The 26222-nt window shown below is 39.2% G+C and overlaps 1 protein-coding gene across 1 annotated transcript in view; it reads left to right on the top strand.

The window, feature by feature from the left end:
• Positions 1–2512: 2512 nt before the first annotated feature.
• LOC118403743 (stress response protein NST1-like) overlaps positions 2513–26222 on the top strand; it is a 58500-nt gene continuing 34790 nt past the window's right edge. The window contains exon 1 of the mRNA XM_035802547.1: positions 2513–2677. Coding sequence (XP_035658440.1) covers positions 2513–2677 — 165 coding nt within the window. The remainder of the gene's footprint in view (positions 2678–26222) is intronic.

Here is a 26222-nt window from a genome sequence, read left to right as displayed (position 1 = left end):
CGTCATTAGACAAAACATAGCATCATTCAGACGCCCATTCGAAGAAACTAAAAATTCCTAATATCCTTTAAAAGCTTAAATGGACATCAAGAACTGCTGGATATTGTCTATTACCACCCAATATATGTATGTATAAACATAATTGATAACAAAAAGTATTATATCAACGATTAAGGACAAATAATAGGCCCAATCGGCGGCCAACTTCAGCCTGGTCTAAAATCGGCTGCCATACGGTTTGTAGAGCAATCTGCTACTTATCTAAACGTGGCCCGTGAATTTTGAGACGAACTCAATTAGCTCCCTTCTAGTTCATCAATTAAATCCGGCCCGTAAGATTTGATACTTGTATTGAAAAGCTATCTAAATTCGTCTTGAAAGTTCACGTACCACGTTTATATAGTAGCAGATTGCTCTTCAAGCCGTATGGCAGCGTATTTTAGCGCCCCCTTTGTTTATTAGTTAATTCCCCTCTAGTTCATTAATTAAATTCGGCCCGTAAGATTTGATAATAATGATGAACTTTATTGCTCGACATTTGTACATGGTACAATGTATGGCAACGACTGTTACACAAAGTACAAAATAGGTGTATAGAAAAAGACTTAATATCCTAATTAACATAACAAGAAGGGCTAACACAAGTCTTTGATATAGTGTTACAATCGAGTTGGGCTATGCATGAGTTTCATTACTCTTTCTAATAGCAAAGCAGTCTTTGATATATTTGCCTATCTTTGCATTATGGGAGTTGTGGCATCCAAAGATATATACAAATCTGTCTGTAGCATCGAGTCTCTTAAAATCTGCTGTACTGGATTCGAGAAATGTGAATAGCTCATTACGTAAAATAGCGTATCTAGAACAATCCATTAAAAAGTGAAATTCATCTTCAATATGCTTTGGACAGAAAGGACAGAACCTTTGGTCAGGGGCTATATTGTAGTATCTGCCTGTTTCAATATTCAATTTATGGCTACTGATTCTTAACTGGGTTATCGCTTTTCGAATTTCAAAATTATTTATATCATAAAGGTATGTTTCTTGTTCATAACATTCTTTTGACTTGCTAAGAAAAGACAGTTTTGAATTGTTTTCAATAGAATTAAACCACTTTTGTATATATGTATCTTGTAGCCGGAGGCGTAGTTGGTTGACAATATAATCTATGTTATAAGCGTCAGGTTTCATCCATATGTGTCCAAAGCCATGGTAACAGAGAATGTCTTTAACATGGTTAATCCAGTCAGATATTTGTTTTGAATACGTTAGGGTATGCGCGCTATATACTATGAATTCGTCTTAACATCCACGGGCCACGATAAGTAGCAGATTGCTCTACAAGCCGTAAGGCAGCCGATTTTAGACCAGGCTGGAGTTGGCCGTCCAATTGGGTCTATCATTTGATACTTTTTGTTATTATTTATGTTTATACATACATATATTGGGTGGTAATAGAGTTCTTGATGTCCATTTAAGCTTTTAAAGGAAATTAGAAATTTTGAATGGGATGCTATGTTTTGTGTAATGACGAATCGGCGACTGGATCGGCGGCTACCAATCGGCGGCCAGCTTCAGCCTGGTGTTACAGCCCCTTCGGGTCGCTGTGAGCACACTGCGGAGCTCCTTCGCCGAGCACACAGCCCTTTCGCTGTGAGCACACAGCTCGTTCGCCTAGCACGCAGCCTCTTAGCTGTGAGCACACAGCTCCTTCGCTAAAACACGTTTTGACCCAATGGTCCTTCGTACAACAAGCCTGACGTGAATGATCCCTTCCGCCTTCAATGGCTTTGTGCGACACAGAAAAATGACTAAAAACCTATAGATTTTCTATCAAAATCTTTTTCCACAAATCAAACGTTTAGACAGAATTCGTTTCTTTCCATTGAGGTCAGTTGGAATTATTATTATTTTTTTTTGTACTAAACGATTTCTAAATAGATTATATCTACCTTTATGTTTTTCCACTGAACTTTCATTGTAACATAGCTAGGTGACATATGGTCTCTTATCTCGTGAAAATATGGCTGTATTCGACAATCCTGTATGTATTATTTCTGTCCATGATATCATTGTACGCTTCATGTACGTTGTAAAAGGAAAGGAAATTTTGTCCATATTCCATTACTCAATATCGTCAGAACGTTTTTCATTGTTACCGTAATTGTTAATTTCTAATTTCCCCCACTTCGTCGATGACTCCATCCGAATGAATGAATATGTTTCTGTCTTTAGCTTCAGTTAAACTTGGGTGTTGTGTGCAGTACTGGGTAACCCCCAGCACACCCTTGCATGTTGACGTCACAGCCCGCCAGCCTACCAGCCTCCATATTGCTTGTATCCGCGCTTCCAGCCAGACGAGCGTCTGTGTTTGGTTCAACCTGCGCACCCAACGATGTCTTCCCCGTAGAGATAAAACAGCAGCGTACGTTTGATTTGCTTCGTCCATGTTATGTTGCCACAGCTCCACGTTTTCACCAGCCGAACTGTTACACCATAAGATGAGTTAAAGATGGATTTTACAGACCCTCAAACCCTCCACTTCTCGGTACCGATCGTCAGTGTGGTGGTCCTCGCAGCGTTGGTGTTCGTCTGCGGCTTCCGGGCCAGCTTCGAGCCGCCCAGCTTCAAAGCCTTGGACGAGGACAACCGAAAGAAAAATAGAAGGAAAAATAAGGTACAGTAAATTCTTTGTCTTATTTCATGCACTGGCAAATGTGATAAATCCTGTGAAATTGCGGAGTTTTTTCCCCCATTCTGTTCCAATGAGTTCAGCGAGGGCCTGTTGCATGTATGTTGTGTTTCGATGCCCCTCCCATTCATTTTCCCGTACAATGTGTTATGCATGCTGGAAAATAAACACCCAGGCATAGAGAATAACACGGAATTCGTAAGATTTGGGGCAATATATCTTACTTTTCTACAATCAGGCCTCTCGGTTTTTAAAAGAATCGACACGGTGGTGATGTTTTGAAAGAATATTTCCTTGCAATATGGAACAACAAGTGTTGGTTCGAGGAAATCAAAAGGCGTTGCCGCTTTGCGCTAATGCCCAGCATATGTTTCACAGGACGGCGCAGTGTTCAATTTCACTTCTCCGCGAAACAAAAGGAGGGGGGATTCCCCCCCACCTCATGAATGCAGGGGGAGCAGAGACCCTGTAAGAGTGACGTGTCCTGACCTTTAAAGACTGTCACTGTCGCACCGGCTTGCGTGCTAGGTCACAATAACAACAACAACGTGCTGCGTAACTCTTTGCTCCAGGGTGTATACATATTACAGAACAGGTGGCCGCGCCGCCCTATGCAATCGATCAGGTATTACTATGACAAATGGAAACAACACATCTAGTGGATATCACGACCATCTCAAACGCCAGTCCTTTTCTCCCTACAAGAAGCAGAATGCATTCCTACCATCATGTATATGTAACATAAGGTATGATATATTTGCACCCAAGGGTTGTTACAAAAAGGATTTAGACTGTAGATGGCCTTCATGGAAGTGGAGAGGAGGACCTTTCCACTATGGTCATTTTTGGGGGAGGGCGTTCATGGAAAATCTGTTTGTACCAACTAAGTATTACCATAATCTGCATTATACTTAAGGCAAAGCAGGCTTAGCATAGCAGCAGAATGGAATTTAAAGTCGGGGTATTTACTGCAGCAGGTGAGAAAAGAGATGGTTACAGGTGTTTGCCGGCACATCCCACTTGTAGATGGTTCCTTCCCCAGGCTTTGGGAAAGCTTGGAATGACGCACATTCTCAATGCTTGCAGACAGGCCTGCATGATGATGGACTGATAACTCTAAGAGCACTTGAATGAAAGGATGGGAGTGAAAATATCAGCCAGTAAAGTAGGCAGAGGGAAGATCAGGAGATTGAGACTGACAGCTTGCATCATGTGGTTTCACCTGTCAGACCAGTGTTGTCTGCTTTAGGTCAGAGAAAATGAAAGTTCTTCAGGGCTTGTTTAATAGTATCAATTAACACAAATTGCCAGTTTGTGACATATTAAAGGACAATACAGAAAGTATGAGACTCAGTATAGATATTCCTACCATTTCTTTATGTAGTAAGTTAGTATTGATCAAGCTTAACAGATGCATAACTTGACTGAATGCCTTCTCCAGGAAGGGGTCATTTGGCACAAGTAACCTGCACAAAGAAAATTCACGTTGAATTTCTTAAGATGTGCTGTAACTATAGGATGTACGTTTTGTGTGTAAGAAAGTCACATTTCATGCAGAGCTAGTCTCAGGCATCAACAGGTAACTTATGGAACCCAAGGGAACAATGCCAGCAACAGCTGATCTGTCAAGTCACAGGCAAGCATTCTTCATATATCAGGCTGGTTTTACTTACTAGTACATAACACACTCAAGGCTTGAAATTCATTTTTGGGAATAGGTACCCGTATCTGAAAGATTTATTGTGCATTAAAAATTTAGGTACACAACTAATATGCAGTGGATTGTCAGTTTTCTTGTACAGAGTTGCAGGCATAATCCAGAATTGGTTTGAGACACTCGGTATTTGCTTTCCATGTTCAAAGTGTCAACCCAAGTTATGAAGCTAAGTTAAAAAGTCATCATTGCATGTGATAACACTGCATAGTTTTGCACATCATACTTACTTAGATTTACAGAATAGCATATCCAACATCCCAGAAAGTTGTAAGATTACAGCCAAATTCAAGTTGATGTGACAGGTGACTGGTAGCTTTACATCCCTCTTGAAAGGTAATGTTCCTTACTCATGTACATGTAATAATAGAAACACAGAGTATAAGTAGCAATAATAACGATGGTAAAGTTTCCACTGGAAGTTCAAGTAGCATATCTTTGCCTCTTAGGAGGATACTCAAAATAGACAAATGTAACAGGAGGGTCTGCATGCCTTTTTCCGTTAAGCGTTATGAGCCATTTTAATTCACCGTTAATCGTTACCGACCTGCTCTAATTCACCGTTAAACGTTATCTGTATATTCTTCGTGAAGCGTTATTGGTCGTTTTAATTCAACGTTACTCGATATTTGTTATCCCGAATTCACCGTTAAGCGTTACCAAGAAATTCTTCGTAACTCGTTATTCACACGAATTCAAATACCAGATAGAACCCCTGAAAATACAGGAAATGGCGTTTCAAAGGGTCCACAGATTTCAAAATTTCTCCGAGCCTCCCTACCTTCGGCTCTGGACAGGGTAAAAAATGTTGCGGAAGCGTCGCCCTCACTCATTTATCACTCATACAGATTTCAGTGTCAAACTTTGCTTATTTTCGGGCAAAAAGTAACGTTACTCCTAGAATGCAGAAAATGGGGTTTCTCTGGTCCTCCCTTGCAACGGCTTGCGCTTTGGCGCTCACGACGACATGGCGAAAATATGTTTGGGGCGTGGGTTTTTGCACAAAAACGTTTTCTCTCTAATAGTGTGATTTAATTTAGCTTCGTCTTACAGCAAAATCTGTTCTTCAAAATGCAGTAAATGGCGTTTCAGGCGGTCCAGATTTTTAAATTTTCCCCGACTTATATTGCAACGTCTCGTGCTTTCCGAGCTCGAAATGGTAAACTATGTCGGGGGTTCTGGGGGTGGAGGCCAAAGCTATAACCATGTGTAATTAGATGAAAATGTCAAAATCAACCTAGCTTAGTCGGTCGGCAAAATTTGCCGAAAAATGCAGGAAATAGCATTTAATAGGGTATTGATTCTAAAATTTTCCCGGGGGAGCATACCCCCGGACCCCCTGGAATGCGTCGCGCCTTCGGCGCTCCATGATGATGTGCCGAAACAATAGTTCAATCCCCCCATAAGACATTTGCTGCCGCCGTCTTTGTGGCGGGCCGGGAACTCTGCCTCCGTCAATTTACAGATGTCATGGACATTGTCCCTGTCATTCCTCCGGGTTCTGGGCACCTTTTGCTTCTCACAATGTCATTTATAGTCGGATATTTTGACCAATTGATGTAACTACTCTAGCGTTGTATGGATAGGAATGCACGTCAATGTTACTTTAGTGTTATGCTTTGTAACTCCTTCTGAATTTACCGTTAAGCGTTACCGGGCCTCCTGAATTTACCGTTAAGCGTTACCGGGCCTCCTGAATTCACCGTTAAGCGTTACCAAGACCCCCCCATGCAGACCCTCTAACAGGGGTCTGCCTAAACACCACAAAGGACCACAAACGACCACAAACGACTCTAATATTGTATATGGATATTATGGAACAACGGCCTTGTGTACGATCTGGAGACATTGTTTATACATTTATGAATTTAAAAAAATGCAGCAAGTCCTACGTGTTCACCAGTTATTTCGAGTTAGTACGGTTTTAAGATTAAAGCAATTCTTGGCCACCATTGCATTTGAGGCTGAAAAACACTTAGTATATGTGTTTTATAAGTTGACAAAGATAGAATTGTGCCATGCTATAATCTATGACCCAACTGCTTCCATAGTTTTATGGAGCCGAGGAAGGTATTGAAAACTTCCTAGCAGGCTCCTAGCACGGGCGATCCAACATGGCGGCCATGAATTGCTTCGATCTTGAAACCAGCGGACTAACTCTAAATAACTCGTGAATACGACGGAGTTGTTGCGTTTGTTTAATTCATAAATGTATAAACAATGTCCCCAGTGTGTCACACAAGGTCGTTGCCCCATATACACTACTTATTATAGTCATTTGTGGTTGTTTGTGGTCGTTTGTTGTGTTTAGGCAGACTGATGTAACAGTGGGGTTCAAGCGCTACATTCTGTCCAGTCAATCTGGTCTAGCGGCTATGGTGTTGCATCATCTGTGGTAGCTGGTGGGCCCAGGTTCGAATCTCGGGCCCAGGGGACTTTTGTATGTCACCTCTTGTGCTTCACTTAACTAGATGTGTATGTCTTCAGTTAACGTATATAAGAACGTACTTGCAAATCTAAGGGTACATGCATGTCAATAGGTCAGTTTGTCAAGAAGTCATAATTGGTACAGACATAATTTTAATATATCATTGACTCACAATCCAGCATAAGCCGTCTGAGCTAAATGCCTATTTCGCACGTAACGGCTGTGAATCATTTCTACCAAGGAGCTTTTATCAGGAGGAGAGAGCAAGAATTTTTTTCCATTCAGCTATGTTCGTAGCGGGCGACAAAATTTGATTAACACCCACGTGTCAAAAACCCGCATCTGCATACATTTCACCCACGCAAGCTTTTGTTTTCCCTTTGTTTTGTGGTCATTCATGGTGGGGCGGCCTGGGGATACAAACATTGTGTGTAGCGATCTGATTTTTGCGATTTTGTCGACGATGTTGAACAGAAGAGTAACTTCGGAATACATACAGCGGCGGCAATATTCTCTCTGAATGAGGGTAAAATTTCAAAGCCATACGGCGACCGGACAGCGCCGCCGCTCGGGTACGGGCTAAGCCTAAAGGCAAAATTGTCTGAGGCAAAGTCTACGAAAAAAACTGGTAATATTCCTACAATTAATGATGACTGTGAAAAACCTGACTCAATGATCACAGGAACCAAGTTTTTTTTAAGTATGCAACAGATATATTTCATAAATCGTTACAAATACAAAGTTCAAAATTATGCCTGGAGAACTCAAGACATTATATACGAAAACCCGATCGTAACGAAAACCATGAAAACTATGCTCTCCCGCCTTACCTTCACCTTATTCCAGGCCCGATGTATCCTCTAAAAACACGGGTGGTTCGACAAAAATGAGCAAGGTTCGACCAACAGTGAACACGCCATTTTACCGAGCACATCATCAACAGTTACGAAAAAATATCAGCTAAATGAAGAAAAACGTCATATTTTTTTAGTAGCCATCTGAAAATACATGTGAAAATTCATAATTCTATCGCAAGAAAACAGACCTCGATCCGCGAAAATAGGCCTAAACTGGCCCATGTTTGTTGTACGGCGAAGAGAAACATATCAAACTGTCCGCCATTGTGCGCTCTACCGCAAGATGACGTAGTCACATGCCTGCCGAGTTTTCCAAATAAGGGAATCGTCGGAAACCTGACCCACTTCGCCTCTTGCCGATCGGGCTTCGGGCTGGCTCGAGGGCTATGACGTAATGGCGTGGCTCATTAGCATAGAAACCGGCGCTACGAACATCAGATCAGACGGGCGCCGCGCAGGGCAGTAAACAAAGCCGGCGCTGCGGGATTTAACGGGCCAAACAAAGCCGCACAGCGGGCGGGTAACTTCATACTCTCTCCTCTTGATAAAAGCTCCTTGTTTCTACCAGTCGTTGCGTAATATTTGACATTTTCAATTACTCAGTATGCTGTGTAATTGTCTGGAATAACCTGACCACAGAATCAGTCCTGTAAGTCTATTTTGCTTCCAACTTTTTGCATTGTAAACAGGTCAACCCTGATAATATCTGGCTTTTTTTAATGACCTGAGACTATTAATGTCATGTACATGTTACCAAGTAGGAAATTAAAACAGCATGAAGAGTTGAATGGAAACATCAGCTGTTACTTGTATTGTACCTAACTCATTGCTGACACCTGTGCGCATGTAATGTATTAGGCCCTTATGATGAGAAACACTTCAAAGTCTATGGGTCCTATAGTATGAAATTTCTGAATGATGAGAATATTGCTTTTACTTCATCATAAAATAGCCTGCAGATCACTGGGTACCTGTTGACAGCTTGTGAGGCAGTTTTATAATATAACGTCATATTGTATTACCATATAGATGCACACTTTCCTCTTGGGGGTACTGCATTGCTAATATCCATTTGAAGAGCCCAAAGAACAGTATGCATTGATATTAGCTTGGAGTCCAGTTTTATTTGCTTTGGTCTGCTTCCATCGGTCGCTACCCCACCAACATTTAGGCACTCTGATGGAAGAAAACAATAATCGACTCCAGTCTACTTTTGATCATGTAGGCCCAGTCTAGGCAAATGTAGCTGCAAAATTGCCTCCATTGATAAAAACATAAACTTTGATAAAGCTTATATGTTGTGAATATCTAAGACTTCCATAGTAAATAGTAAACAACCTGATCAATAGTAAGTAAACAACGTGATCAATAGTGCGGGAAAGGTCGTGTTAAGGTCCTGAGTGAATCATTACCTGTATTTTTCCTCACATTTTTCTGTTCTGCAACAGTAACTATTGAAATGGAATAATTCTTGCTTTGTGTGAATGTCTTAAATTCTTAAGTTTTTATTGACATAACGAATGAATGAACTTATTGCTCCATAATCATATACGGCAACAATGAACTGTAGAATTTGGGCATCAAAGTTCAGAATTCAAAAGTCTTCATTCAGATTGACATCTGTTATCTATCATGGCATGAAAACTGATATTTAAGCATGCTTAAACCTAACATAAAGGATACTTATATGCACTCATAAGTATCTTTCACGTCAGGTTTAAGCGGCCTGCTTAAATATCAGTTTTCATGCCGTTTATCTTACGTGTGCACCACTTTCTCACATGCTATATATTGTATATATTTGCCATATTCTTGCATATGTTTCAGACTACCCTGTTCACTAGGCATATTAACCTTCTTGAGGGAATTGGCCAGCAATTATAACTTCCACCCACCCACTCACAGACAGGCTTGAACCTACTTACACTGTGAGAACATGGAACTGCCCACGCTACTTTAGTAATAGTAGCCGTTCCTCTTGTTATCCTTCTAATCAAGAGTAGGTGAGGATGGGCATAACTGGTGGGGATTGAACAAACTTAAAGACCAAAATTTGTAATTTTTTCAAAGACAGGTCCTGGAGTGTATCATCAAATTGTTAGTTTTTAAATTATGTTATGAATTCCTTTCATTGAAAAATGTATTCAATTATGTAACAATTTGAAAAATTTGTATTTCCCCAGAAGTATATATAATAATGGAATATGTTATCACCAAGCACAGTAGGGGCATCTTCTCTGGATCGTTTTAAAGAACACTTGCAGATAAATGTGCAAAAGTTAGGTATGACGGGTCATTCAGTGTAATATAACCAGCTGCTGCCGCGCTGCGTGCCTGCAAAGCGGGTGAGTTACGCCTAAGGGCGGTTATACTGGCTATATAGATACAGATACAGGTACAGATACAATTGTAAAGTTGTCAGTATAGATTTCAAAAATTGAAGTGATTTTTCTTATTCTAGGAAGAAAGCATTAGCAGAGGAGGAATGCAACAAATGTGGCCAAAGTTTGATGCCCTTTTATGTGCAATAGTCGAAGTGAGTTACATTACGTGAAATGCAACCCAATATTGCCTGACTTGTTCCCGATTTTCCTTACAAATGCGAAGACGGAGCAGAATGTTAAACCCATGGGAAGAAGTATCAGCTCTTCTACATGTACATACAAAAATGTATTTGATATATGAACTGAGTTCTATGTTGAGACCTATAGCTAGTTGTTCACTTGTCAGTCTTTCTTCAGATCCTTCTAGCTCACTCCTCTTTAAAAACGTAGTATCATACACTCGGCCAAAATTCCTCATAAGTGGCTTAAGTTGTCTACAAATCAAAGACAGTTGTAATAAAAACAAGGGAACAATTTGTTGGTGTTTGTGCAAATTAGACAAATGAAATGTACAGCTGCATTGAATTGCATGATAAATTGCACAATACATGATAGTCATACTGGGTAGCACTTACTGTTATATGATATCATGACTTTTAGATTTTTCTTCTCTTCCATCCCTAGACACAGACATATTTCAATACAGACATGACTAGGAATCATAATTCATTCTTCATATGAAAGCTGAGTTTTAAATAATACACAAAGTGGCCGACATTGGGTTTAAGTGCTAGTACCCGACTTCTTGTACGTACCTGTATTCCAGCATGACGTTTGAAAAGGATGATGTGCAACATCTCCTGACAGCTTCACACCTTACAGAAATTCATATCCCGGTTTGATTAATTTCTCACTGTAATACAGAAGGATGTCGGGTATAAAGTGACTGGGGCTGTAATCATAACTGGTGAATTCATGTTTTTTGGGGGGCCCTTCATGCAGGCAGTCTAGATCTGTTATAATCAAGGTGTTAAAACTGTTCTTGTTTCAGAAAATACACTGTCTATGGCTTATGATTGACTTGATGTTTGATTATCTCTAAAGATAATGTTTTCATGTTTGTCTAACTTTGGGGCCTGCCACTTAATGATGTATGTACTGTAGTGATGCTTGCATGCAACACTCGCTCATTGAAAATAAAATATTTATTGTGTAGGCAACATTAGGAACCATTCTCTGTAGATTGTAGCCGAAGCTGACCTCTTCATAAAAATGGAGGTATTGTTTACTGTGTGTGTGTTTGCATTTCCAGTATTTGAAAATTGTAATTTGTGTGACAGAATTTGAATATTGTAATGTGTAAAAATCGTTTGCAGTACCGTATATACTCCCAGTGATTTGGCTGAAGATTGGTCAGTCCTAGCACGAGTTTGCAAGATTATTTGAATATTGTAGAGTGACAGTAGGAATTGGCAAGATAAGAAAAGTCAGATTGTACATGTCATCTTCCCGCTGTATACAATATACAGTTACCAGTCATATACTAGGAAGTTAAAGCTGATATTGGAAAAACTGATGTTCAATTCTTGAGTGATCTTGGTGTTTTTCCACCACATACCTTTTAACTTTGCCTAGACCTGTGATAAACCATCTCCCTGCTGACTGATGGTTTGGCTAAGATATTTTTGATGGACTTGCCCACTGCAGGCAGAAAGTTAATCTGAGGTGTGTAGCCTGGTCCAAGGCTGGAGGAACAGAGGTCAAAAAGCTGATTGCAATAGTGAAGCTGGGGGCCAGTTTGTGATGCAGGGCTTTCATCATTGGTGGCTTGATGGATGTGCAAGGACAGGGAAGTTTTATGGTAATCAGACTTGGGTTCCAAGGGCATGGCTGGTTTGTGTGCTGCATGCTGAAACAACCTGTTGGACTATAGCATTCGTATACAGCACTGTATAGATTTAACTACAAAATATACATTACATGTAACAAGGTGGCTCCCAAGAAATGAGAGAGGAAAATTTAAACCACCTGTTGGACTACAGCATTTGTATACATGCACTGTATAGATTTAACAACAAAAGTTATATTACATGTAACAAAGGTGGCTTCCAAACAATGAGTGGGGGAAAATTTAAACCTCAGTAGACAGCTCTGCATTCGACTTTTATCTTTTCCTACAATTGTTTGATGGTTAGTGTAAATGTTGACCTAACATATTGGTGGGATTGAAGATACCTAGTTCATCAAAGGTCTCAACTCATAGATATTCTTTCAAGTTTCTTGAAGTCCACAAGGGAATCCAAATATCTCTCAGCAAATGATGACGAGGATGCCGATAGCCTCAGTCCCTTAAGGTTTCATTCGGGAGAGGCCTCAGATGCTAGGGAGTATTGGAAATTATCAAACAAGCATCATTTGCGATGCAAGAGAATGACCAAAGGGCTCTTGGGTAATCACTTAGGCTGCTGGTGTACCAGATACATCTCAATCCATGCCTGCACACAGGAAGAGGGATGGTACAGGTTGTTGGAGTTGCCACGGCAATTTTCCAATGGAAGGACATATTGGAAAACCTTTCGTCAGGGGATTTCACTTTTTTAAGTGGACTGCTTTCATCAGTCAATGTAACTTTGATATCAAATGGAATTAGGCAGTGTTGAGTATGTACACGTATAGCCTTTTGATATTGATGATAATAGTGAATAACATTAAGTATCTTATGATAATTAATGGCACTTATAATTGGTGCATCTGATGAGACTCTAATAAGGGGGCAATCATTTTCGTATTGATCTATTTTTAAAATCTAATTCTTGAGGCTGTAGTGAGGCTACATCTGTTAACTGTAACTGGCCTCAGGATGCTGCTTATAGTTAGTAGTGACCAACCAAAAAAGTGCAGTACAGCATCAAGTAGTTTGCCTTGAGAAAAAAATGGTCTGTTTTTACTTTTGATTTCCATTCATGAGGCAAAACCTCAGTCCTTATGCCAAAGAGATAATGGCAGTAATTGTTTTGAAAACAAGTGTAGTGTGAGTCAGATAACCAGTTTCAAGTTGGTATTCTCATTCATGGGGGGGGGGGGGGCAGACATGCTTTCTTCTATTAAGATTCTTCAGGTGGATGGTTGATGAAATATTAAGAGCTCTCCACATAAGGTATAATGTCATATCATACTTTTGATTGTTCCAATTTGATAGGGCTGATTTTCTTGGTGAAAGAATGGTTTTGTTTTATAAAACAAAACTGAGCCCCAATCGTCATGTCTGTTGCACGTATTTGCTACTGTAAGCATACATGAAAGAACTTCAAACACCCACCAAGCTGTTCTCTTTTGTTCATTGCTACATTTTTAGTAAGCTGACATCTGATATTGATTTTCTTTTGTGTGTCAGATTTTTTGTGTAAATCCGCAAAAAGTTGACATGTAATAAGACTGAACCCAAATGCATATGAAGCACTTTTTCATTTTGCTTTAAGTGTACCTGCAATTGGTTCAGTCTTATTATGTTTAAAAAAAGTGATCAATGAAGTTGAGCTTTGCAGACTGACACAACTGTTGTCATGTGAAGTGCAGTTGTTATTGACCTTACCCCTACTCTACTAAGGGGTCGTGAGTTTGAACCCCAGCTGTTGCAGCTTGCCCAAGTTGCATGCTACTGAAAAGCCTTAAAGGGTCTTAATCCTTAGGGCGTGGTGTTAACTACACATGTAAGCCATTGCCTACCATTCAAAGTACTTACAGAAAACAGCTAGGGGAATTTCCCTGCTTTATTTCTTGGATGACAATTCCTGCGTGCGGGCTGATTTATGCTTGTCCACATGTCACCATATAGCATCCCTGTTCCACGAGGAACAATCAGAATTTTATGCTCGCCAGAGGATCTACTGTCAAGGATGTCTTGTCTTGTCTAAGCTAAGGGGACACATGTTCAGGGCTTGGGGCCACAGTGCCCTTCTTCCCTCTATAACAATCATGGCAATAAGAACATCATTGAAATGCAACGATTGTCTCCTACAGTCTTACTAGAGTTGAACATAAGTCAAACCAAGCCTGGGAAAGAATGGACTGGATGTTGAGTCTTGTGGTTTAGCAGTCTTTTTTTTGCTGGATTTTTGTTTGATTTGCCCTCATGCATTAGTTTTGGGGTCTCCAGAGGATGTCATCCATGAAATAAAGTCAGTGTGGCCCAACCTGTAAAATGCTGAATTTGAATAACATTGTGTCCAGTGGGATTAAAGTAGCTCAACAATTCGTTGAGCTAAAACTATTTTAACATTAACTCACAATTACTCTAAGATTTTTTTCCACCATCAGAAATGAATTTCCTTATTCAGCCTTCATAGCAGTAAAAAAGGGACTTTGAAACTGCAGAAAGTGTTGTTGTTTCAATGTACCCACCTGGGTTGACGTAGGCTGTGTAAGTGTGCTTGTAACATTTTTGCAGGAGTGATTGCCAGAATCCGCGGGAAGTCGGTGTGTGTGGTGCCTGTAATCAGTATCAACGCCCACTCAAACTTTGCAGGTCATTACGTTCAAGCCATGTGATGCCGGTTTCTTGCAATTTGAACTTTATCTACCAATCTACACTGATTTATGGGTAAGCCATGTGCCCAAGGTCGCTGACATCACTGCAGTGTGTCTTCAACAAGTCACGCAGTGCAGAATGCTGCTTTCCATGATTAATATTTCATTAGAACCATATCATCAGAAATTATATCAAAAGCTGCTAAAAGCATCTGATTATACTCATTCTTCATTGATGGCCTTCAGTGAAGCATTTTTCCACATTAGTGTCACATTTCGGTCACTGTATACAACATACGAAGTACACTTTTCATTGATGTCTTATTCTATGCTGTATAGTAGGGGTGGGTACCGGTACAGAAAATTCAGGTCCAGGTGGTCTGATTCAGGTCCAGAGGATCAGGTCCATGTCGGACCTAATTATCTGTGAAAACTTGTGAATGGGTGATACTCAAAACAATGGTCCATTTCGCTCTAAAGAGATCTGTTTTGCAAAGTATTCGACTCCCACTGGCATTTTAAACTCCTACAAGGCAAACTGCCTCTGTACTATTGATTGTAAAACTTGGTAGAAATGAACATAGACTCTACTTCGCTCTTGTCATTTTGCTCGACTGGTAAGCCCCAAAACGTGTGAATGTAAGATCATATATTTGAATGTTTATTTTCCAATAGGTCCAACATCCACCAAATTTTTTCAGGTCCATTTTTTTCAGACCGGTCCAATAAGAAAAACCCGTACTGTATAGTATAGACAATGATGCAGTGCAGATGCAAACATCTTGCTCCACAACAACCTCGCCAATCAAGATCTTGATAGATCTGACTGTAAGATTTGTTTTTCTGTGGTCAGAATAGGAATGAATGAATGAATGAATGTATGAATAAATTAATGGTTTATTTGATCATTCATGATGATTTGGTAACAAAGAATATTGTAATGTATTGTAATTACAGATGAATACTAAAAACAACTAATGGCTTTCGAGCCAGGTTATGGCATATCATTGAAATTACCTAGTCATCTTGACAATACTTAATATTCTAAAATCAAAATCAAAAATCAACGGTCTTAAAACAGAGGGATTTCACATTTTTTTGGGGAAGTTTACATTCTTACGATCAGAAGAAATTGGTCATTATTGATTCTGAAGAAGGCGAATAGTGATTTTTGAAAATTTAATCTGTGTTAACCTCTCTCTTGGAAGAAAGTTTAGCATTGTACTAGTAATAGGTTTAAAATGGATGTCTTCATGTATAGTACAATGTCATGTAATCTTTTGGAAAGAATATTTCTCGTCCTAGTTTCTAAAGAATGCTTTTTTTCCTGCATTATATATTAGATATATATCATGTATATTAACCATTCTGGACCATTGTCCTTGAGACTGGGTGGATTGGAACAACCTTCAGTCGGCCAATGAAAACGCGCGGTTTTTAGAAAACATCTCTCCATGCCCTGGTGACATCCTTTGATCTGCCTCATGTCATAAGTTACCATTAGGTTCCTTCTAAAATATTCATCCCAGCCCAATATCAATTCCCCCATGAGGAGGTGCTTCACTTAACTGGAACACTAGAATTATGGATTTCTGCAATTGTTCCTAATAAGGGGTACTTAAGTCCATTGATCACACTCCATGCCTTAAAGACCCAATCTCAGATTATAATCTGTAATAGGGCAATTATTTATCTACTTCAAGCTGTGTGTAATGAAAGTGTGATGCTCAGATGAGTAGGCGCCTTGTAAACGGGTATGGTAGTGAAGTATGTACCACCATAGCCCACGCAGTCATCTCCAAAAACCTGGTAGGCATCATCCAAAGTATACATGAACATAATAAATCTCTTTCTATACCCACATACGTTTCTGATGTTTTTGGATATGCCATAATATCAGACTGCCAAAAATGGTTTTCCAGTAGTGGTAGAATTATGCTTGCACATTGCGGTTTTGCTACTACATGTAGATGTATTTCGGATAAGTTGAGTACCACTTAACTGCTGTTATGTTCTGAAATACACTCCATGCAAATGCTGCTTTCCTGTCAATCTGGTAAAAATGGTTTAATGGTGTGACTTCAGGTATTCTACAGGTATTGTTCCTAAATTGATATTGATTTTTATCAACAAATTGATTACAATTGATTTGACAAACTGTCTATATTATTAGGCCAGTCTGATTTGCTGTAACACATTTTCAACACCTGTAAGGTAGAAAATGGAATAAAGGACAGCTACTGTATTTTGAATGGCTTTTTTGTATTACTCTACCTCTCTCCAAGACAAATGAGACACTTTTGTGTTGTAAGGACAAAGGATTTTCACATGAGGAAGCAGAAGATCAGCAGCTGTCTTAATATGAGCAGTATGATCAATGACTTCAGGTGTGCTTTGCAACAGTTTCATTTAAACTGCTGAGCCCTTAACACCAAGGGGTGGAGGGTATCTGGTATATCGACTGCAGTTTGCAAATGGATTTGTTTGCATTGATCACATATGTTTATGGGGCAAGGTCCTGCAAGATACAATGTAAGACATACTACTTGAACTTTTTGCTCTACCTGTAACTCTGTAAGTTATTACATCATTCACAAAGACTAGCATTACAGTAGGGACCAAGACTTAATTCCAGTTGAGATAGTGTTAGAAATGTATTGAATATGGCTCTTAAGCCAAGTGGCATCCACAGGTCCTCTGCAAAATCTATAAATGATTAAGCAGTGGTGTTGGTGCCACTTGCAATGGGATAAATGCAGAAACTGGTGCCTTCATACAAAATTTAGGCACAAACTGTGGTTGTAAGTCATTGTTTGAAAGATGAACGAAATTTACTATCTCTGGGTCTGTCTAATGTTTTAGAAAGTTGTTAGTATCAATGAAAAGTAAAGTGATTTATGCTGTTTTCATAAGTGACACGTGACAAGTAGCATCAGTCTCAAACATTAATGAATGCTTATAGATATCTGTGATTTATGGTATAGATTATGACAAAACAAACGGGTTCAATGGAAAATTGAATTTAGACATTGAAGTTGTCAACAGGATTCATATGTTGACCATGCACAAGAAGAAACAGTATTCATAGGAAAAAACTGTGTCAGCTCAAGGCTGAATCGTTGTTTTAACAAAAAAAAACAGGTAAAACCTATATTAAGTGTTTAGTTAACATGACACGGAAAGGAACTAGATTAAAATGTCAAGAAAATTGTGATAGGGTTAGTCTGCAATGAGAATTTTCTTTTATTCTTTTTAGATCTGTTATTGTTAAATATCTTTTTTGCCTAATCCAGTTTTACATCAATGACCTGGAGGTCAAGGGACCAGAGGGGAGGGAGGCATTTCAACTGTTTTGCTTCATTTTCATCTTCACTCAATTTCGATGCTATGATACATTGTAATCTATAGGAAAAAGCTGACTCAACAGGCCTAGGACATGTATGTTCTATATCTAAATACACAATCATGTAGTATGATCTATCTTCTTTGAAATGCCAAGTGTTTTCCTAGTCAGTATTCATCAGTCTTTTTTCCTGAGCTGTTTCTTTTGGTCAACTAGTTATTGATTTTTCATTCATGTACTGCCAGTGTTATCTATAGCCACCCTCTGGAACCCTGTTTATGTGCTTACCTAATTCCACACGGTAGATAGTGGCAGTAGATAGCCATGGGACCATTTATAACAATTTAACGCTTGACTTGAATATTTGGAGATAACAAAGGAAGCATTCTCTTCCACCACAGGGATAGAGGGCTATCTGGGGGGATGATAATGGTTTTTCAATTACATGTGTCAAGATGATGGCATTGGGCTTGTCGTGTTGATACTGTCACAAAAGGTGAAGTTTCCTAGCTTTAAGTTAAGTACTGCTGAGATGGAAACAGAGATGACTCCTAAGGAATTCAGATTGGAGTCTCTACTGTGACATATGTCAGGATTCTCAACCCCATAGAGTAAAGTAAGTTGCCCGTGCATCTGTAACAGATGATTAGGGGTGGCACCATCTCCATTTCTATAGCCCTTGGGCCACACATTTGTGCAAGCCACTACATGAGGGGGCTATAAATAGCTATTCTGCTGGTAGTGATGTGTGGTTAACTCCCATACTCTTCCTCATTAGTGCTGAGTGCTAAGCAGAGAAAGCAGCATGTATTATTTTTAGAGTCTATCGGCCAGGGATAGAACTCGCGAGCTACTGAATGAAAGGCGAACACTCTATCCATTCAGCCATTGCACCAGCTGCCATCATTCATCCCTATGGTACTATTATTAAGATATAGTTGTAGATGGAGAGATAGACAGTCGGTATCCCCGATGGATGTCATTGCCTATACAATAGCCAGGACTTCAGTACCATGGACAGAGCAGGAATGCACACTTCACATGTTGTAGGGCTCAAGATATTTTTGAGAAGGCCTCAATGACGTTAATCTAACCTAAGGTACAGAGCAGAATTATATGACAGTTACTATTTCATTTGACAGTTACATTTCAGACAGCCTTCCAGCGTCTTTCATCAGTGACACTGACAAAAGATGCTCAGAACATTTTAAACTAATTTTAGACCAAGGTATCTAATTACTGTTGCAAGGTGTTACATAAATCTATTATACATGATGTTTCCTTGTCAAGTGATAATTCTATTTCTATATATATCGTCTCTCAAAATATCTTTCTTTACAAAGAATGCAATTCTCACTTCCTGTTTACTCCATGAGCTAGGACAATATTCAGAGAAACGGCTGTCGAAAAATATCTTTGTAGCTCAGATAACATCTATGTTGTCGATCACTCTGTCTCTGATTGCACGCTTGAGGAATCAAAACCATCCATAAAAAGTCATATAATCCTGACACAGCGCTTCTGTTCCTCATTAGGGTCATTTAGACTAGCAATAGAAATTATTTTTTACAATCACATGGGATGTTGCCAATGCCACAAAACACCAACCATTGTATAGATTTGTGCTCCTGTGGTATGCTGTTCAAAAGGAAGTGTACATATATTCCCACCTTCAGCACCTTCAGAACATACTAGTAGAGAGCCATATTTGTCAAGTCATCAGTTTGCAGACATGCTATACTTACCTTCAGAGCACCTAATATACTGTAGATCATTTCACTTTCCCATGCAGGGACTGAATTTCACACTATAGGCGAAAGACATATTTTTTTTGTTATTTCAAAGTTTCCAATTCCGTAGCACAGTAGAATTTCAATATGCATATTTGTGATGCCATGTTTTTGCAGTAAGCGGTCACTGGAAAACTGCAAAACCATAACTTCAGAGATAATTTTGAGATTTGCTGTACCAGTCTGCTGTTGCTACATGAATGTATTCATAGCAGTAAAAATTTTATGGGACAATCTCACAAAGACACTCCTTTGCCCCTTACATGTAAGTGGGCCAGTCTGATGGCTGTTTGCAAGTATTTCTTCAAGTCCAGTAAGTTTTCTTCGTGCAGATGTCAGTTTGCCAGTCCGTAGAGACAGTCCTGATGGAGCACCAGGTGTCAACAGAAGGAGGTTAATCTGTGGGGTCTTATGAAACAGCGAGGTGAATTGCCCATCTTCAGGGGGAAATTGATCAAACTGTATGGTGACAGCCTTATTGCCAGCACCTGCATCAATCAGGTAGGACGTGCAAATAGATGCACAAATTGAGGTAGACCGGGTAATTGTGGCAAGCACAAATTTACCACTCGTTTAAAAAAAGTTTACTTCCAACAAAGATAAAAAGGCAAACCATGAACAAAGATAAAAAGGCAGACCATGAAGTGATAAAATAAAAATATTGGAAAATAAAATCTTCTCATGTCTAAATTTGAATTGTGCTAGTTTTTCATACAGAGTAGTCCAAAATCATACGTTTGTTATCATAGTTTTATAGGCAATATTGTATTTAAATGTGTTTTTAACTTCAAACCTGTTGGTTGAATAATCAATGTAGTTTTGTCTCTAGCATCATCCACCATAAGTTTTGGCCCCTCTTGTTGTTTGATCATGAAGTAAAAGATTCAAGCTATGAATTCAAAATCATTCTGATGACTGTTTGAAGTCTTGGCATTTGGAGCTATACTGATGCATAGTTATCCTAGTCTGCAGTCTAGCTTTCATGTGTATCCTTTGATATGTCGAAAAATATTCTGATTGCATATCATTGTGCTAGTTGCATTCTGGCCATGTTCCAAGGTGCACAGCAGGAAATGTACTGTGGTCACCAGGGGTTAATTTACTTTTGACTTTTGACCTTCCTCTTCTGCTGGTCACTTTGCAAGATGTTGTTATATGCATCGGGTCATGCTAAACGCTTTCACCCTCTGAAGTCATTTTCTCCCAGCAAAGGTGAGATTGATATCATAGGAAGGTCATTTGAAAGCTTTTGCTAGCTGGCCAAGTGAGTGGTTTGCATAGCAACGGACCTTTGACCTCGATGTATATGTAGGTCAAAGGTCCGTTGCTACATGATACATGTACTATAGAAAAGTATATGGATATTATGTTTGCCACAGAGTGTTAGCTAAGTGTCCAGGAAGGCAATATGTTTGCTCAGCTTGATCAAATGCATAGTACATGGTTGGAGAAAACTCATGTGCATTTGACTTCATGGCTTAGGACTAAATACTTCACCATATGTATCTGTGCATATCAGCAGGGACTAGGAGTACATTTTGTAGATAACACAGCAAGGATAGGCTCAGAGAGATTGGGATGTTTAGAAACTAATGAAGAAGATGTTTAATAGGATTGGTTGGTTTATTGGATGTGCCCAGAATTATAATCGGTAGTTATTTGCATTGTTAATCCCAAGCCACTGCTGATTGTCAGTTCTTGTGTGATTATCACCTGTATCTAACTCCCCTGGATATACTGTGTTAATGCCTGTAATCTTCTTTTTCTGGGATATTAAGCCAGAATTGGATTTTAGAGATAACAAAGCACTGTCAATCTGTCATACAGTATATTATGTACAGATCATTTATTAATAGTTTTTGTTAAAAAGATATGTGGGTAACAATGAAGCTTCACGATTATGTATCCTGAATATGGAGCAAAATGCGTGGGGCATTGTTAGTGTTTGTAAGTTTAACATTTTGCAAAATAGGACTGGATATTTTCAATTCAGGCTTTGATCATATTTTCATCCGAAATGTTTGGTTGGCTTTGCATTGACCTTAGCTTAAACAAATCTAAAATGTAACCGACTTAGTGGGGTTGAGCCTGCTTTATTGGCCATTTGTTTGGGCAAATTGAAAAAGTCTTCTGCTGCTGGCCGGTACAAGGGATCTTAATTTGAGGTAGATGTGACTGGAAAGCATTATTGACCCTAACTGTCTTTATACACTAGCCAATATACCTAATGTGAGTCAAAAATAATGCAGTGAAATTGATGTGATATCTCCACTGATAATGATAGTAGCACCATTTAAATAAGAATATAGAAATGCAAAAAAATTGACTTGCATGAAGCAACAGCTTTAAGTTGTACAACCTCTAATTTTGATAGATGATCTATTGCAGTTCAAGTATCATGATCACCTTGTGAAAAAAAGTGCATGATTACCATACTGGCTGCAATAACTAGCTTACTACTAATGTCCATCCTCATATCGGCTCAGCATTCCTGGCACTTTCCTTTCCTTTGAACATATACCAACTGAGGAATTATGTATATCGTACTACATCTCAAGGGCATGTTTAGCAAGTTGTGGATTGGTTAACTTGTAACACAATTTGCTAAAGGTGAATGGCTGCATGGACTGGAAAGAATTATAACTATCATAGGATATAGGAGAATTCTGAGAGACATCAAAATGTAAGCAAAGTTTACAAAGTACGTACTGGTCATGTCAAAGAATTGTCCTATATCCTATATTCTACCTACCTACCTACCTATATTCTAGCAACCTCATAAAATATAAGTATAAGTATAACTATCATAATAAGTTTATTCATGCATTCATATATATTTAGCCCTTCACTAACTACCTGTCTGTGATACCTAAGATGCCCCCTGCCCTAAGATGCCCCCTGCCCTAAGATGCCCCCTGCCCTAAGATGCCCGGATTTTTTGCTGATATTATTATGCATATGTACGCAGTGTTTGATGCCACTGACTATGATGATTAGAAAGGTAAATAAACCAAGTCCAAACAAACAGATTTTTTTTTCTATTAAATTTTTTTTTTACACATATTCACTTCCCTTTTGTTTGAAGACAGAATTTTCACAATAATGTTGGTAGCACCGAGTCACTGTGGTCACCTGTTCATAGGTATTGGTGGCTTGTGTCTATGAATAAACAACCAGTAAAAAACAGCCACACAACTGTCATACACATAAGAAATAAAGCTTCACAAAACACTACAAATATTGGTCTTCAAATGTTTGTTGAGTAGAAGACCGGCCACAGGAAAAAACAACATAAGCATCACCGCCGTTGTTTTCCCCAGGGAGCGTGGCCCCGCAGGTGGCAGACGAGCGAACGCCCAAAAGATTTGTTACTCTAACAAATGATTCGTAATGTCTATAAAAATGAAACTTCACAGAGTGATGTCGAATATGTTTCCCAATACGTACACAGATTTTTTTTGTCGTTTTTCGTAATGATTTTGTTAGTCGGGCCGCCGCATTCAGTGCATTTCGCCCATTTCCCATGAAAACACGACTTGGATTGTGAAAGATTTAGCCCTCCTCGCAGGAGACAAGAAGCACACACAATCACAATTCTACTGTCAAAAGCTAATATATCATAGAATTAGAATTTTTAATTATGTTTGTCTAAATTGGTCACCAGCTTCCAAAGAGAGCAAATTCCAAAATCGGGGCAAGTTAGGGCGCACTGTTTAACGCGGCTCAAAGTCGGAATTTATATTCACGATAACGTCCTTGGTGTTTGCCAATTGTAACGCGGAGGGTGAAGAGTTCATGAACAGTATGGATGCCACCTTATTCAAGTATGGTCTCTAGATGAGTGTGTTAAAAATTAATTGATCAAAACTTGACCACTCTTTGGCAACTAGTGATGGAGCGCCGTGAGTTCAAGCACGTAAAAAAGCGGGCATCTTAGGGCGGCCCCCGTTACATTTTTGTGAGTGCAAATTCTTATTGATAATAGTTATTGCCATGGTGTTTGTAGGCACAAAAAAAATCATAAATATATATGTTTTGGTGTCTTTTATCCTACCTTATGTTTCCAACAAACTACCTGGCCTAAAATGTGATCCCCTTGCCCACTCCAATGTTGGTCATATCTACGTAGTGAACACCTTCGCCCATCTCTCATGCATCCAACAATGGACATTGCCAGTATGTACATCTTGTCTTAAGCACCCTTGTTGGTAATGCTACAATACATACTTGGCAAAAGTCGAACATCGAACATATTGTAAGTCCTGTCTTGAGATGCCTTAAGAAGTCCGTACTCAATGAAGACAGGAGGATTGTAGAAGGAGATTATTTGTATTGAGTTTATGTCTCTTACAAGTTATGTTCATGAACAGCTGTGTCTAACCAGTGGCGCTATCCAAATCCTTCTCAGTGTTAAGATGTTTCAGGATGGGTAACTTCGGCCCACTCCAGAGTAATCTCAACACTGCAGACAGTTTATAGGGAATGCCAATTGGCAGGTAGTTGGTCAGGAATGTGTTATGGGGAATTGGCTTTGTGTAGTTCTAGAGCATTACTGTCAAGGTCATTTCAGATATGAATTTTCCAATAGTATGATTATATCCACCGCAGCAGGGCTGTCTTGAAGTTTTTGTCCTTCCCACTCAATGTTGGGGAGGGGGCTTGGAAGGCTTTAACCATGATAAATGGTAGGACCGTAGCAAATTAGAAAAAAAGGAAAATTCTGAAAAGCCATTGTTGTTGATTTTTTGGTGCTAAGTGTAAAATCTTATAACTTGGTGCTAATGTTTGTCATGCATGACAGAATCATATGGAGAGACGTCATAACATCACCTGATGGATGAACTGAACTGACTTACATGTAGAGTTAGAGCTAATTAGAGTATATTCTCATGTCATATAGTACAGAAGTTTTGGATGGACTGGGTGAAATTTTGTTTGGCCCTGCAACCAAATTTCTTGAGACTTCTAGAGACAGTCCTTACCCTTAGGCTATGTAGATTAACAATCACCATAAAGTGAAGATGGCAATGCTTAAGATCGAGTTAAAACCACTTTTGAACTAATAAAACGTCCTCATGACTTTTCTAATTGCATAATATCTGTTGATGCAAGTCTAGTCCACAACATTAGGATTGACATAGTGAAAATTTTGTAATTTGCTGATAAACTAATAAAAATTGTTTTCCCTTTCCCTGTCAGCATGTGACTATTACATGCCATACGGCAAAATTAGATTCCTGTCACATCAGGAGGAATGATCTAATTACAGTCTAAATCAAGCCTGACTCACAAACACTTGCCCCCAGGTGAATGGAGCATCAAGCTGAACATACAAGGTGGCTCCTCCAGCATTTTGGAAAGCAATTAAAACATGAACAACAGCCATATTTCAGAACCATAGACAGTTCTTATTGATACAACAGAAGCCAGTTAGCACAACGGATAATCGCACACTTCTGTTTATTACCCAGAATTCTAAAATCCCAAATTGGTCAGTCCAGCAGGATAACTTTGCATTATTGCAATATCCGGATAATTGCACGAAATATGACGACAAATGGAGTGTGCGTCTACTGTACCTGTCCAACGAGTGTCCATCATTCCAAGTTGATGTTTGGTTTCATGCAAGTGACCCTTTGACAAAGTGAAGATATTATTTGGTCTATATAGCTGGGTTTTTTGTCCTCACTAAATAACCTAAAGAGCTATCCTAAAGAATGATATAGAATTAGGGCTGTAAATGTATTTCTTTGTGTTTCTAGTGATCATTTGTAATGCCATACATGACCCATGCTGGATGCCAATATAACAGCAGTGTATCAGGTTGTTGCTTTGATTTATTTGTACATATATCTAAGCGTAGAGTACCGAGTCTGGTTCCGCTACTCCCAAACTCACAGAGGTAGTCACAGTCTGTAGGGGAAATAATTTGTTCTAACATTCCTTGTAATCTGTCAAAAATACTTCAGAGGCATTTTCCTTTCCCCATAGCCTATCCATTATCTTGGCTCCTTGAATGGCCCATGTGCACAAATGTTGTCAGAAGACTGGGAATAACTATTAATACCATTGACTATTTTTCCATTCCATCGCTCAACTGAGCAAACATTACCGCTGCGCTGAAGTGAGTTGCTGACGTACATGCGTAAAGTTTATCTTCCCCGCTGACGCACAAACTGACGCAAACAGCAAACCAAGAAGCTTGTGTGGTATCTTTTATGTCCACCCTCAAGTACTTGTTTAGCTCCGACCCTTGAGTGGGATCCTATATGAAAGGCTTTTTGCACGGTGTTATCAAGTATACCTGCTGCCAGATCAATTTGTTATAAGTGTTTTTGTATTGAGTTTACCCGTATATTCATTACAGTACATGTATGCCAATTACGTTAATGTGGCAAGTTGTACACGTTATGGTTAAGAGGCTGCAGTAATTGGCAGACAAAAAAAACATAATCCTACTCCTGAATATGATACATAAATTTCTTCTAGGCAGAGCCCAAGGGATGGAGCACAAATCCACTCAGCATACAGAAAAGTGTCGTTTGTC

Source organism: Branchiostoma floridae, chromosome 2 (assembly GCF_000003815.2).
Source record: "Branchiostoma floridae strain S238N-H82 chromosome 2, Bfl_VNyyK, whole genome shotgun sequence".
Lineage (NCBI taxonomy): Eukaryota > Metazoa > Chordata > Leptocardii > Amphioxiformes > Branchiostomatidae > Branchiostoma > Branchiostoma floridae.
This window is presented reverse-complemented; position numbering and strand designations above follow the sequence as displayed.